At 35.5% G+C, this 14,744-nt stretch overlaps 1 protein-coding gene across 1 annotated transcript in view; it reads left to right on the top strand.

Annotated features, from left to right (window-relative positions):
* Positions 1–14,744, top strand: part of TET2 (tet methylcytosine dioxygenase 2) — a 135,650-nt gene that overhangs the window by 105,096 nt on the left and 15,810 nt on the right. Inside the window, exons 7-8 of the mRNA XM_040237533.1 lie at positions 7,077–7,227; positions 9,091–9,180. Of these exons, the coding sequence (XP_040093467.1) occupies positions 7,077–7,227; positions 9,091–9,180 (241 nt within the window). The remainder of the gene's footprint in view (positions 1–7,076; positions 7,228–9,090; positions 9,181–14,744) is intronic.

Genomic DNA, 14,744 nt, shown 5'->3' with positions numbered 1-14,744 from the left:
TTAAAGAGACTGTCTTTTCTCCATTGTATATTCTTGCCTCCTTAGCCATAGATTAATTGAGCAAAGATGCGTGGCTTTATTTCTGTTCCATTGATTTGTTAATATATTTCTGTTTTTGCACCAGTACCAAGCTGTTTTGATAACTGTGACTTTGTAGAATAGTCTGAAGTCAGGGAGCCTGATTCCTCCAGCTTTAGTTTTCTTTCTCAGGATTGTCAGGCTAGTCAGGGTCTTTTGTGTATCCATACAAATTAAAGTATTTTTTATTTTAGTTCTGTGAAAAATGCCACTGGCAATTTGATAGGGATTGCATTGCATCTGTATATTGCCTTGGGTACTATAGTCATTTTGATAATATTGATTCTTCTAATCCAAGAACATATCTTGGAACATGTCTTGATATATCTTTCCATCTTTGTCATCTTCGCTTTCTTTCATCAGTGTCTGATAGTTTTCAGAGTACAGGTCTTTTGGCTCTTTAGGTAGGATTTTATTCCTATATCTTATAATGTTTTAAAGGTTTGACTTTGTCATCACAGTAATCAGTACTTTATTTCTTTTTTATGACTGAATAATATTCCATTGTGTACATATACCACATTTTCTCTATTTATCAGTTCATAGACATTTTGGTTATTTCTACTTTTTGGCTGCTAAAAATATCTGTGTACATGTTTTTGTATAGACATATATTTTCACTTCTCTTGGGTATATACCTAGGAATGGCATTGATAGTCATTTGGTAATGCTGTTTAACTTTCTGAGGAACTGCCAGACTTTTCCAAAACAGCTGCACCACTCTTCATGCTTAGCAACAAAATAGAGGTTCTTATGTTTCTGCATTTTAATCAAAAGTATTTATTGTCTGCCTTTTTCATTATAACCTTTCAGCGGGTATAATGTGTATTTCATGTTTTTTTTTTTTTAATTCTTTTTTTTTAATTTATTTTTTATTTTACTTTACAATTCTGTATTGGTTTTGCCATACATTGACATGAATCCACCACGGGTGTACATGCGTTCCCAAGGTTTTGATTTGCATTTCCCTATGAGTAATGATGGGGCTGCTCTGTGGCTCAGACGGTAAAGCGTCTGCCTGCGATGCAGGAGACCCGGGTTCGATTCCTGGGTTGGGAAGATCCCCTGGGGAAGGAAATAGCAATCCACTCCAGCACTCTTGCCTGGAAAATCCCATGGACGGAGGAGCCTGATAGACTACAGTCCATGGGGTCGCAAAGAGTCGGACACGACTGAACGACTTCACTTCACATGAGTAATGATGTTAGTCGTTATTTCATTTGCTATTGGCTATTCCTCTTTATCTTCTTTGAAGAAATCTTTATACTTAAATCTTTGCTCAATTTTTAATTGTTCTGGATACTAGAACTCATCAGATATATGGTTTGCAGATTTTCTCATTCTGTAGGTTATCTCTTCATTTGATGATATCCTTGAAGCACAGTTTTTTATTTTGATGAAATCAATTTGTCTTTTTAAATTAACTGCTTGTACTTTTAGTGTCATATCTAAGAAATCATTGTATAATCCAAGGTCTTGAAGAGTTACACCAATGTTTTCTTCCCAGGGTATTATAGTTCTAGCTCTTACATTTGAGTCTTTTGATCACTGTTGAGTTATCATGTGAGATAAGAAGTCAACTTCATTCTTTTGCATGTGACTATCCAGTTGTCTCAGCACCATTTGTTGAAGAGTCTGTGTTTTCCATATTGAATTTCTTGTCATTCCTGTTGAAAATTAATTGAGAAAGATGTATGGGTCATTTCAGGACTTTGCTATTTCATTAATTTATATACCTGTCCTTTTGCCAATACTTCATGGCATTGACTGCCGTAGTTGTCGTGATAAGTTTTGAAATTGGGTGTGTAAATCTCTGTTTTCCTTTTATAGGATTATTTTGGCTATTTTGTGTCCTTTTCAGGTCTCTATGAATTTTAGGATCAACTTATGAATCTCCCCATCTGGGATTTTGACAGAGGTTCTATTGATATATTAACAATATTACATCTTCCTATTTATTAGACAGTATGTCTTTACATTTATTTAGGTTTTTAATTTTTTTCAATGATGTTTTATAGTTTGCAGTGTACAAGTACTACACTTATTTTGTCAAATTCCCAAATAATTTATTATTTTTGATACTATTTAAGTGGAATTATTTTGATTTCATTTTTGAATTGTTCATTGCTAGTATACCCTTACACGATTGGTTTTTATATATTAACCTTGTATCCTGCAAACTTATTAAACTAATTGATTAGTATTAATTTTTTTTAGTGGATTCCTTAGGATTTATACATACAAAAGTCTTGTCATCTACAAATAAGAGATAATTTCTTCATTGCCAATCTGAGTGTCTTTACTTTTTTTTTTTTTTTAACCCTTTTGCATTATTTCCCTGGCTAGAACATATAGTAGATTGTGAACAGAACTGGCAAAAGCAAACATCTATGTTTTATCCCTGATTTTAAGGGGAAACTTTTAGTTTTTCACTATTTAGTATGATGCTAAATGTAGGGTTTTTGTAAATGTTCTTTGTCAGATAGAGGAAGATTTTTTTCTGTTCTTAGGTTGAACATTTTTATCATAAAAGGATGTTGGACTTTTCTCAGATGCTTTTTCTGTATTTCATTTTGTTAATGTAGTATTTAATATTGATTGATTTTTTTTTTTTTTTTTTTTTTTGTACATTGGACCAACATTGCATTTCTAGGATAGTTATTACTTGGCTATAGTGTATGCTTTTTGTGTATGTTGTTGGATTCTGTTTGCTGGTGTTTTATTGAGGATTTTTTCATCTATATTGATAAGATATTGGTCTATAGTTTTCTTTTGATGTCTTTGTTTTATGGTTTCAGGGTAATACTAGATTTCTAGGATGCATTGGGAAGGGTTCTCTCATATTATTTGGAAGAATTTGTAAAGGATTGGGGCTAGTTCTTTAAATGTTCTTTAAATGTAACAGGAAAATCATGTACTCCTGGGTTTATCCTTGCAGGCAGTTTTTTGATTATTGATTCAGTCTTTTTGTTATAGATATATTCAGATTTCTATTTCCTCAGTTTCAGTAGTTTGTGCTTCCTGGAACTTTTGTCCATTTCATCTATGTTATCTAATTTGTTAATAGATCATTTTTATAGTATTATAATGCTTTTAATAAGGTCATTGGTAATATCCTCTTTTTGATTTCTAATTTTAGTAATTTTGGTCTTCTCTCTTTTTCTTGGTCAGTCTAGCTAGTTTTGTCTACCAAGACCTCAGACAGCTACAGTGTTCAACAACTGCCTCTAACTATTGTCAACAAATACCTCCAGTGGGGAAAAGGCTGTATATAATAGGTGAGCTCCAGGTCAGATCAAATAAAGAAAGCCTTGTCGGTGAGGTCTTCTAGAGAGCTACCAAATAGGTAAAATAATGACATTTCTCCAAGAGTAGGGGCTTTGGAGGATATCCAGCCTAATTCTGGAGTAACAATTCTAAAGTGACTATATTGTTACTTTAGATATATTCAGTGTGAAGATATAGAAATTTTTTTTAGAAAGAGAAATTTTGAACTTTTTAACCCATCAATTCATACTATTTCCTATTCATAGGATTACAGGATCTTTACTTATCTTTAGACTTCTTTCATCTTACACTGAAATTCTTAATTGAAGTTAACAATGATTTCTTCATGTCAGAACATACATAAGTAACTTCAAAATAATATTGTTTCTACAAATAAGACTGTTGTTGTCCAGTGAGGTCTGGAGAACAACACATAAATGAAGGATGCAACCATCCACCTGTCCACATGTATCCAGAGTAAATGAAGTCATTATCTCAGAGAAGTATCTGCTCTCCAATTGCAGCATTGTTACTATGACCGAGGTGTGGAGACAACCTAAGACTCCATTAATGGATAAATGGACAAAGGTGTGGTTTGTGTACACACACACACACACACAGGAATATTATGCAGCTTTTAAAAAAGGAAATCCTGTCATTTTTGAAACATGGATGAACTTGGAGGGTATTATACTGACTGAAATAAGCCATATGGAAAAAGACAAATACTAGTGGTATCAATTATCCATGGAGTCAAAAACAAACAAATAAAAATCAAACTCATTAAAACAGAGTAGCATAGTGGTTGTGAGAGGCTATGGCCTGAAGGAAATAGGGAGAGATTAGTAAAGTATTTCATTATAAAATAAGATCTGAGGCTCTAGTGTATAACATGGTAACTATGGTTGATAACATCTTATGATATAATTGAAATTTGCTAAAAGGGTCATACTTAAATGTTCTTTGCAAGAAAAAAACAAGATAAATTTGTGAGGTGACAGATGTGTTAACTAACTTCATGGGAAAATCCTTTCATAATATATGCTTATATCAAATCATCACATTGTATACTTTAAATATTTACAATTTTATTTTTCAATTATACCTCAGTACAGCTAGGAAAAAAATACCTATTAATATAGTTTTCCTTGTGGCTTGTTTTATCTTGTTTTAAATTTTTGATTTCTTTGCTTGGTCGCCTGTTTATTGCCCTTAGGATATAGCTGACTTGGTCTGTAAAGTCACTGTACTATATTTTAGCCAAAAACTAGAAAGCACTCAAAGGCCCATCTGTGTTAGAATGGTTAATTTGTGGCATATTTATACAACTGAAAACTGTATGCATGTAAATATAGTAAAACTACATGTAACAATACAGTTGTAACATCCAAAAAATGTTGAAGAAAAGATACAAATAAGCTTACACTAAATAATTGCATGTACCTGTGTATGTTATATATGTATGTGTATAACATACATACACACATTTCTATTTTTATACTACAGTATAATATAGCATACTACATGTAGTGTCAGTTCAGTTCAGTCTCTCAGTTGTGTCTGACTCTTTGCCACCCCATGGGCTGCAGCACTCCAGGCTTCCCTGTCCATCACCAACTCCCAGAGCTTACTCAAAGTCATGTCCAGTGAGTCAGTGATGCCATCCAACCATCTCATCCTCTTCTCCTCCCACCTTCAATCTTTACCAGCATCAGGGTCTTTTCAAATGAGTCAGTTCTTCGAATCAGGTGGCCAAAGTATTGGAGTTTCTGCTTCAGCATCAGTCCTTCCAATGAATATTCAGGACTGATTTCCTTTAGGATGGACTGGTTGACTCTCCTTGCAGTCCAAGGGACTCTCAAGAGTCTTCTCCAACACCATAGTTCAAAAGCATCAATTCTTCAACGCTCAGGTTTCTTTATAGTCCAACTCTCACATCCATGTATGACTACTGGAAAAACCATAGCTTTGACTAGATGGACCTTTGTTGATGAAGTAATGTCTCTGCTTCTTAATATGCTATCTAGTTTGGTCATAGCTTTTCTTCCAGAGAGCAAGCGTCTTTTAATTTCATGGCTGCAGTCACTATCTGCAGTGATTTTGGAGCCCCCAAAAATAATGTCTGTCACTCTTTCCATTGTTTCCCCATCTATTTGCCATGAAGTGATGGGACCGAATGCTATGATCTTAGTTTTCTGAATGTTGAGCTTTAAGCCAACTTTTTCACTCTTCCTCTTTCACATTTATCAAGAGGCTCTTTAGCTCTTCACTTTCTGCCATAAGGGTGGTGTCATCTGCATATCTGAGGTTATTGATAATTCTCCCAACAGTCTTGATTCCAGCTTGTGCTTCATCCAGCCTGGCATTTCACGTGATGTACTCTGCATATAATTTAAATAAGCAGGGTGACAATATATGGTCTTGATGTTCTTTCCCGATTTGGAACCAGTCTGTTGTTTCATGGTCAGTTCTAACTGTTGCTTCTTGACCTGCATACAGATTTCTCAGGAGGTAGGTAAGGTGGTCTGGTATTCCCATCTCTTTCAGAATTTTTTAGTTTGTTGTGATCCACACAGTCAAAGGCTTTGCCATAGTCAGTAAAGCAGAAGTAGATGTTTTTCTGGAACTCTCTTGCTTTTTTGATGCTCTAACGGATGTTGGCATTTTGATCTCTGGTTCCTCTGCCTTTTCTTTACATGTAGTATAAAAATAGTCAAAACTGTGTATATGTGTTTGTGTGTGTGTATATATAAATGTTTGTGTGATCTATACTATACATAGAATGAAAATGGGCAAAACTATATATATACACACACATACTTTTTCACTTTTATATCACTTTCACATACATGTACACATGCATACACACTAAACTCAGTAGGTTTACAGTATCTACTGTATAAGGAGCTTCCTCAGTGGCTCAGTTGGTAGAGAATCCCCTGGCAGTGCAGATCTGGGTTTAATCCCTGCGTCGCGAAGATTCCCTGGGGAAGGGAGTGGCAACCCTCTCCAGTATTTTTGCCTGGAGAATTCCATGGGAAGAGGATACTGGCAGGCTGCAGTCCATGGAATCACAAAGATTTAGACACAATTGAGTGACCAAGCACAATGGACACAATAGTGTATATATAGTATAAAGGGTTTCCCTCGTGCTTCAGTGGTAAAGAATTTGCCTGCCAATGCAGGAGACTCAGATTCGATCCCTGCATCAGGAAGATCTCCTGGAGAAGGAAATGGCAACCTACTCCAGTATTCTTACCTGGAGAACCTCATGGCTACAGTCCATGGAATTGCAATGAGTCGGACATGCCTGAGTGTATGGGCCCAGGCAGAGGCACACATATAGTGTAAAGATAGGCAAAACTCATCTCTTGTGATAGAAGTTACTTGTGATAGACAGTGCCTGAAAGGATGGGGTTTTGAAGGTGCAAGTCGATGTGTTGTTTCTTAGTTTAAGTGCCACATGGGTATGTTTCATTTATGAGTGATTGCAAGCTTTAAAATCATGTGTACTTTTCTCCAGTTTATACTGCAATAAAATGTTTATTTAAATGGTCTTTTTGAGTCAGTTGAAATAGTTCTTTTCTCATTTGATTGTGGCACAGCTTAATATAAAGTTAGAGTTTTAAAATTGATTTGCACCCATTTTGGAATGTAGATACCCAGAATATGAGATTGATGGCCCAGTCAGTGCTACCCATAGTCATGAACTTGGTTCTTTGCTTTCTTAGGAGAACCTGTGCCTGTCAGGGGCTGGACCCAGACACCTGTGGTGCCTCCTTTTCTTTTGGTTGTTCATGGAGCATGTACTACAATGGATGTAAGTTTGCCAGAAGCAAGATCCCAAGAAAATTTAAGCTGCTTGGGGATGACCCAAAAGAGGTTTGTTTACTTCCTAATGTATAATCTGTTTATTTTTCATGGAGAATTGGTGAACACAGATGAAATGAATAATATGATATACTCTGCTAAACTCTCATTAGCAGAGAGAATTTCATCTCAAAGATGGATAAATAAATTTTGGCTAAACTGTAGACACACATAATAATATTTTATAAAATTATGCATGATAACAACCATGTGATACCAAAGTAATAGGGTTTGAGCAACACAAACTCTTTATGCTTATGGCTTTTTATTCTTTGTCTTCTATATTAATTTGAGTTTTACACAGCTGTCATTTACATATTAAAATTATTAATGCTTGACTGTTAAAACTGTCATCTTTTAAACCTGAATTATAGAAGCCATGTTTGTGACTGCCACATTCATAAAAGACCATTTCTATTCACATTTTCAGCCCATGAGACTTGATGATTTAATGTTACTATAAGAAGTGCATTCAAGTAACTAAAACATACTTAGATTTTAATATAAAAGTGTAGTTGAAATAAATGAACTCTGATTTCTCATTGACGTCACTGGGTTTGTCCTTTCTCTAGACTATCAATTTCTCGAAATATAACTTGTAAACTGGTATGAAATTTAACAACTTTTGGGTAGCTTGTGTTCTAGGGTATGTTAATTGAATAATTGGAAAACCTCAGTATGCTTAGTGTTTAAATACAAAATTTTTAGTGAATCTGTACACAGTATAGTTTTCTTTCAAATTTTAGATGCAATTGAAATAGATATCTATACTATTGATGTAATAATTTTTACATGTCCCTCTAATTGAAAAATGTGTTATCTCTATTTTTGTAATTATAATAGTAATCAGAAATTTAATAAGGTGCAAAAGCTTTTCAAGTCACAATAAAATTTTTTTCATAGAATCATAATATTTTAATAAGCTGTATTAATGTGCTAGATGTCCTCTTTTCATAAAGAAAAACATCCAGCTATTTAATAAACCTAATGAATAGCAAATTTGCATGCTGCCTTCCACTTTAATTTTTCACACTGGAGAGCTTTTTCACCACTACTTCATAAATATTTATTCCTGTATTTCATGTAAACCAAATCCAGGGGATGGCTAGTAACATCCTCTGTCTGTCAGATAGGAGGGCTTCAGTCAGAAATCTGCTCACCTTCTGAAATACAAACGTTTTTCTGCCAGCTGGTTAAATCTCCCAAGGTTTTTAGAGACATATCAATGTGAAATGAGAACATCTAGGTATGAATGGAACAATGGACTATTATCACCTAGCATTTAAAAAAGCATATTTTTTGTTTGGGGGGAGGGAATGTAACTGAACATTTTTCCTCTTTTAAACTTTACAAAATTTTTCACATATACCACATTATAGTTCTTGGAGTTTTATTCATATTTGCATCACCTAGTGATTTTTAGTCCTATGGAGATATCATTTCAAATTTTGAAATGCTATTTTTATAAACATTTAAAAATATAAAGATTGGAAATAGGTTAAACCAAACAAATCCTTTCAACACCTCATCTTCCTTGGCCACTAACTGGAGAGGAGTAGAGAATGTGACCTTTTAAATGGCCTCATTCTCCTAATCTACTACTAGTGTAGACATATATTAATAAAATGCATGCAAAGTATAAAATTGATTAATCTTATTAAAATAACAAAGTGATAGACACTTAACAACACAAAAATAGGTTATAAATGGTCTATGCTTTTCACTTAGTGTGTCAAGATGGCAGTTATTTAATAAGAGGTGCTATATATAGTGATTTGGATCTAAGATGTAGGGGGGAAAATCTAATTAATCACATTTCATATATGGATAGAATGGATTTGGAATTTAATATGCAGAATTGTTCATTTTATACAGGAAGAGAAACTGGAGTCACATTTACAAAACCTGTCCACTCTTATGGCCCCAACATACAAGAAACTTGCACCTGATGCATATAATAATCAGGTGAGTTTAAACAATGATTGACAGTTACTGAGACGCTTTACTTACTCATTATTGATGACCTACCTGTCTTTCCAGAAATAGTTTTGAAGCAATGTTTCTCTTTTATCTAACTTTTTTATCTTCTGAATTGTTGAAGCCACTGTAATGTTCTGTTTTTGATATGTGAAAATTATACCATCCAAAAGAGCATATTTCTGGTCTTTTAATCTGTAAAGATAATGAGTTTTTAAGGCTCACAAGCTGTTTTACTTACTAATCTTGTTCTCATATGGATAATTTTATCTCTATAGACAGGCTATAGTGGTTAATTAAATTATATGATTCAAACTATAGTTCCAACCACCTGTTAGCCACCTGTTAACTGTTTTCATAGCAAGTCTATACATATAGAGCTATGGGTGTACCACTTTGTAAGTGTATATACATGTGATGAGATATATTAGATTTTGCTAGTTTCCCCCTGTTTTCTAAGTGTGTGCCAGGTTGTGCCTATATGGAAGGCTTGGTGGTGTGTTTAGAGATGCTCATGAAGGAGGCGAAAGACCATGAAGTCTACACAGTTTCAATAAACTCCTTCTTTAGAGGAGAAATGTAAAATGCCAACTATAGGAAAAAAGGATAACAGCTGGGATAGAGGTATGCACACATTTCTGAAGGAAAAAAAGCTTCTCCCTGAGTAGAGGAGAGCTGTAAGGTCATAAATGGCCTTGGAGACCATACAAAGATCTTTGAACTTTAAAATCTTGTAGACAAGAGGCCTATCACTGGGGTGTGTTCTAAGTGTATATTGGGGAAAATGAGGGTGAAGCAGTTCTGTTAAGGTTGAAAGTGAGTGTTAGTTGCTCAGTTGTGTCCAACCCTTTGCACCCCCATAGACTGTAGCCCACCAGGCTCCTCTGTCCATGGGATTCCCCAGGCAAGAATACTGGAGTGGGTTGCCATGACCTCCTCCAGGGGATCTACCTGACCCAGGGATCAAGCCCGTCTCCCACATTGCCAGCAGATTTTTTTACTGTCTGAGCCACCAGGGAAGTGGTGAGAGTGAAGTGTTTTAACTCTATATGGCTACTCAAGCCAAATAAATGAAATACAGCTTAGATTAGTGGAAGATTAGAGAAGTAAACTATTGCAGCCATTGGGCAAGACATGTTAAGGTCCTAATTTAACAAAATAGCAGTGATAAAATTAAATATATGAAATATTTGAGGTGGAACTCATAGTGACCAAGTGGATTTGAAGATGAGCAAAAGAGAATTTGAGGATCCACCAAATATCTGGCTTAGGTGGTTATTAATTAGTATTAGGAATCAGTGAAGAAAATTAAGTTTGGAGGAGATAAGGAGAAGATAAATGTCGTTTTGGACATGTTAGATCTGACATATTTCTAGGATAATTAGAAAAACAATCAGGAAAAAAAATCCAAGTTAGCACTGTGGGAGTTATCAAAATGTAGGAAGTAGTTAGTAGTAAATACAATTTGTCAGAGTGGAGATTATAAAGATGAAAAGGGGCTAATGATTTTGACATTTAACAGTTTAGGGGTGAGTGGAGGAAGAGAAACCATTGAAGAAAGGGCTCAGGGGGGTAGGAACAATGGAATAGGAGAGGTTAAAGATTTAAGAGGAAGAGGAAGACTGATAGACGGGGGAAAGCTGGAAGTGATGAGAAGGTATTCAGAGTATGCAGCGGGGATATTTGGAAGTGTGAAGGGCAACATTTTTGCAAACATTGTTATTTGCAATACTTAACAATGTTAAAGACTCTAAGGGGACTAGATTGGTCTACACACTAGAGACAGGGGACCAATTCTAATTAACAATTTAGCTATTCTTTAACATGTGGACATCAAAATTTTCCTCAAATCCCAATTCACTTTTTTTTTTTAAGTAGCAAAGAGGGCAGCTTTAATGATTGTCTCTTTATAAGTTGTTTTATGTCACACGTCCGACATGACTGAAGCGACTTAGCAGCAGCAGCAGCATGTCACACCTAGATTTTTAGAGATGTATATGTGACTGTTTTAAATGTGGTTAATGTCAGTGGGATTAATATTGTTATTTTACAACCTTACCTATTTTAATCAGTGTCACAGGAAAGTATAAGGAATGGCTTGATACTGTTGTAAAACAGCTCTGGGTAAGCAACACAATAAATCAAGCTATAAAAAGAAAATGAATTGAGTCTATATTGCTAAATTTCAAGTTTGGCCATTTTCTATTACATGAATTTTTTTATAGGGGTTATTAATCAAATGGATTTAACTGAGGAATGGGACAGAACAACAAGCATTGATGTTCACCTTACTCCTTTGATTCTTACTATAGACTGTATCATACAAACACGGTTATCTAAGCATCTGTATTCTCCTCTGTTTGTGTTTGGAGTATTTTATGCATTTCCTAAACCTGGAATATCTAAAATACGAAGGAGCCTCAGATTTTTAAGATATAACATGATTGTGATTATATATAATCCCTTAGATGTGTTTTAGTATTTGTATATGAGCAAATGTGTAGATGTACTATGGGCTTCCCTGGTGGCTCAGTGGTAAAGAATCTGCTTGCCAATGCAGGAGACCCAGGTTTGATCCCTGGGTCAGGAAGATCCCCTGGAGAACTGGCAACCCACTCCAGTATTCTTGCTTGGGAAATGCCATGGACAAAGGAGCCTAATCAGTTGGCATAAGTTTTGGTTAAGCACGACCAATAATGTCTAGAGATCTACTGTATAATTGTACCTATAATCAACAAATTTAAATTTAAACATTTTCTAAAATTGTAGCTCTCATGTTGTGTTCTTACCACCATAAAATACATACATACATTCATACATTAAAAAATAGATGTAATGTCTATGTAAACTAAATCATCTAATGGCTAAGAATGAATAAGGTGTTTTTTAAAATTTCATGGTAGGTACTATTGGAAATATTTATCCATATGTCTTCACGTGGTTTAGAGATCTGAAAAACAACCATGTGATCGTTTCCTACAGAATATGTAAAACATAAAAGTTACGGACGCTGCCAAGGTCTGTTATTTGGTCTTTGCCTCCTTTTCCCCAGTTGAATATAATACCTTTATTTCTCACATATGCATGTTTTTCCTTGCTTTAGTCCTGTATTTCATGAAGTCTTATTGCCAAAGTTAAGCTTCATTGGGTCTTCACAGCATTTCTTCTGTCAGCTCCATGATATAAGACTATATTTTCTTAAATACACCTTCATATCTGCCAGTAGATTTGTATTTCGCTGTCTTTTCTATGATTATCTTACCACTAAAGTTTAGGCCTGAATTAGCGGGCTTAAATCTTAAAATCATGGGCTTTCATCAAGTGTGGAAATGACATTTTAGACCAAGAGAACTTTCTATGACAGTGGAAATATTTCCGGTCTACACTATTTAGAATGGTAGTTACTAGCTACATGTGGTTACTGAATACGTGATATGTGGATAGTGCAACTGATTTAATGAAATTCCCATTTTAATTAATTTAGATTTAAATTGCCACATGTGGCTGCTAGCCAGCAAATTGAACAGCACAGCTTTACACCATCAGAAAGTCATCCACTTAGAATTGTCTTCCAGACAGATTAATTTCCAGTAATTCATTTACAGACTCCTGCATGGTGTTTCTTATAAGATGGCATAAGTCTAAAAACCAACTAGATTTTGTATCATTTTTATTCAAGGAACAGAATAAAGCTAACTAGACCACAGCATGGACTAAATAGTCACAAACCACTGTTTGTGGTTTGTGAAATAGAGTGGTCGTTTACCTTTAGCCAGTCTCTCAAAAATGCTGTATAAGCCTAATAGTAAATAATGTTCAAACCATCAAACACTTTATCATGTTATGACTTCAGCTTCTAGCCATGGTGGATTAACAGAAACTGATTTACTTTCACACATTTAAAAAAAAAGAAAAAATACATAAAACAGTAGTTTTTAGATATAAGACAATAAGAAACTCAAGATACTAACCCTAGAGAGAAGGGAATTTAAAAAGGTAAACTACAATTACCCCAACTTACTTCCTAAAGAGCACATTAGGCTTCAGGCAAGAAGGAGGAACCTACACAGATGCCATGGTTTTCTCTGTGTTAGGATACGAAGTTCAGAATTTGGTAAAAGTGCTGGAATTCACAATTCAGAGTCCCAAAGAGGAGAATGCTTCATTGAGAAGAGCTCCAGAGATCTGTAGAGTCTTCAGCTGTATACTGAATGTTGCTTGCATGTGAAGAGATTACCAGGGCCACGGAAGGAATCATCAAAATGGGCAAAACAGTCCTTTGATTTTATACAGGACTTGGAATAGTTATTGTTAATACCATCCAGAAGGAAGAGACACCCTAACATGAAAGATATTAAGTATTTAGAATTTTCTGGCCTTGGTAACAGAAGTAGATTAGGCTGTTCTGGTTCCATCTAATAATGTTTAAAAGCAAGACTTGAAAGGATCAATCTGATTCCAACAAACTTAATGGGGGTGGAGGGTGGTTTTCCCAGATGGCATAGTGGCAAAGAAACTGTCTACCAATGCAGGAGATGCAAGAGATGTGGGTTTGATCCCTGGGTCAGGAAGATCCCCTGGAGGAGGAAATGGCAACCCACTCCAGTATTCTTGCCTGGGAAATTCCATGGACAAAGTAGCCTGGCGGGCTATAGTCCATGGGGTCACAAAGAGTAAGACACAACTGAGTACGCACACATAACAGCATCTCAGAACAAAAAAAAAATTTTTAGATAGAATTAATAGTGTATAGTAACTCATCAAAAATTACGAGGTATACAAAGAAATTAGAAAACATGATCCATAATTGGGGGCAGGGAGCAGGGGTAGGGAGCAATCAACAGAAACAGTTCCAGAAATGATATATGATAAGAATATATTGACAAGGGCATTAAATCGCTAATATTTCATTTACTTAAGACAATAGAGGAAAGTATGAGCATGACTTTAGAAACAGCTAAGAAGAAGCACAAGCTGGAATCAAGATTGCTGGGAGAAATATCAATAACCTCAGATATGCAGATGACACCACCCTTATGGCAGAAAGTGAAGAGGAACTAAAAAGCCTCTTGATGAAAGAGGAGAGTGAAAAAGTTGGCTTAAAGCTCAACATTCAGAAAAGGAAGATCATGGCATCTAGCCCCATCACTTCATGGGAAATAGATGGGGAAACAGTGGAAACAGTGGCGGACTTTATTTTTCTGGCCTCCAAAATCACTGCAGATGGTGACTGCAGCCATGAAACTAAAAGATGCTTACCCACTCCAGTATTCTTGCCTGGAGAATCCCAGGGACGGGGGAGCCTGGTGGGCTGCCATCTATGGGGTCGCACAGAGTCGGACACGACTGAAGTGACTTAGCAGCAGCAGCAGCACTCCTTGGAAGAAAAGTTATGACCAACCTAGATAGCATATTCAAAAGCAGAGACATTACTTTGCCAACAAAGGTCCCTAGTCAAGGCTATGGTTTTTCCAGTGGTCATGTATGGATTTGAGAGTTGGACTGTGAGGAAAGCTGAGCACTGAAGAACTGATGCTTTTGAACTGTGGTAT

Source organism: Oryx dammah, unplaced genomic scaffold, assembly GCF_014754425.2.
Source record: "Oryx dammah isolate SB20612 unplaced genomic scaffold, SCBI_Odam_1.1 HiC_scaffold_3, whole genome shotgun sequence".
In the NCBI taxonomy this organism is placed as follows: domain Eukaryota; kingdom Metazoa; phylum Chordata; class Mammalia; order Artiodactyla; family Bovidae; genus Oryx; species Oryx dammah.
Note: the sequence above shows the minus strand (reverse complement) of the source record. Positions and strands in the feature narration are given on the sequence as shown.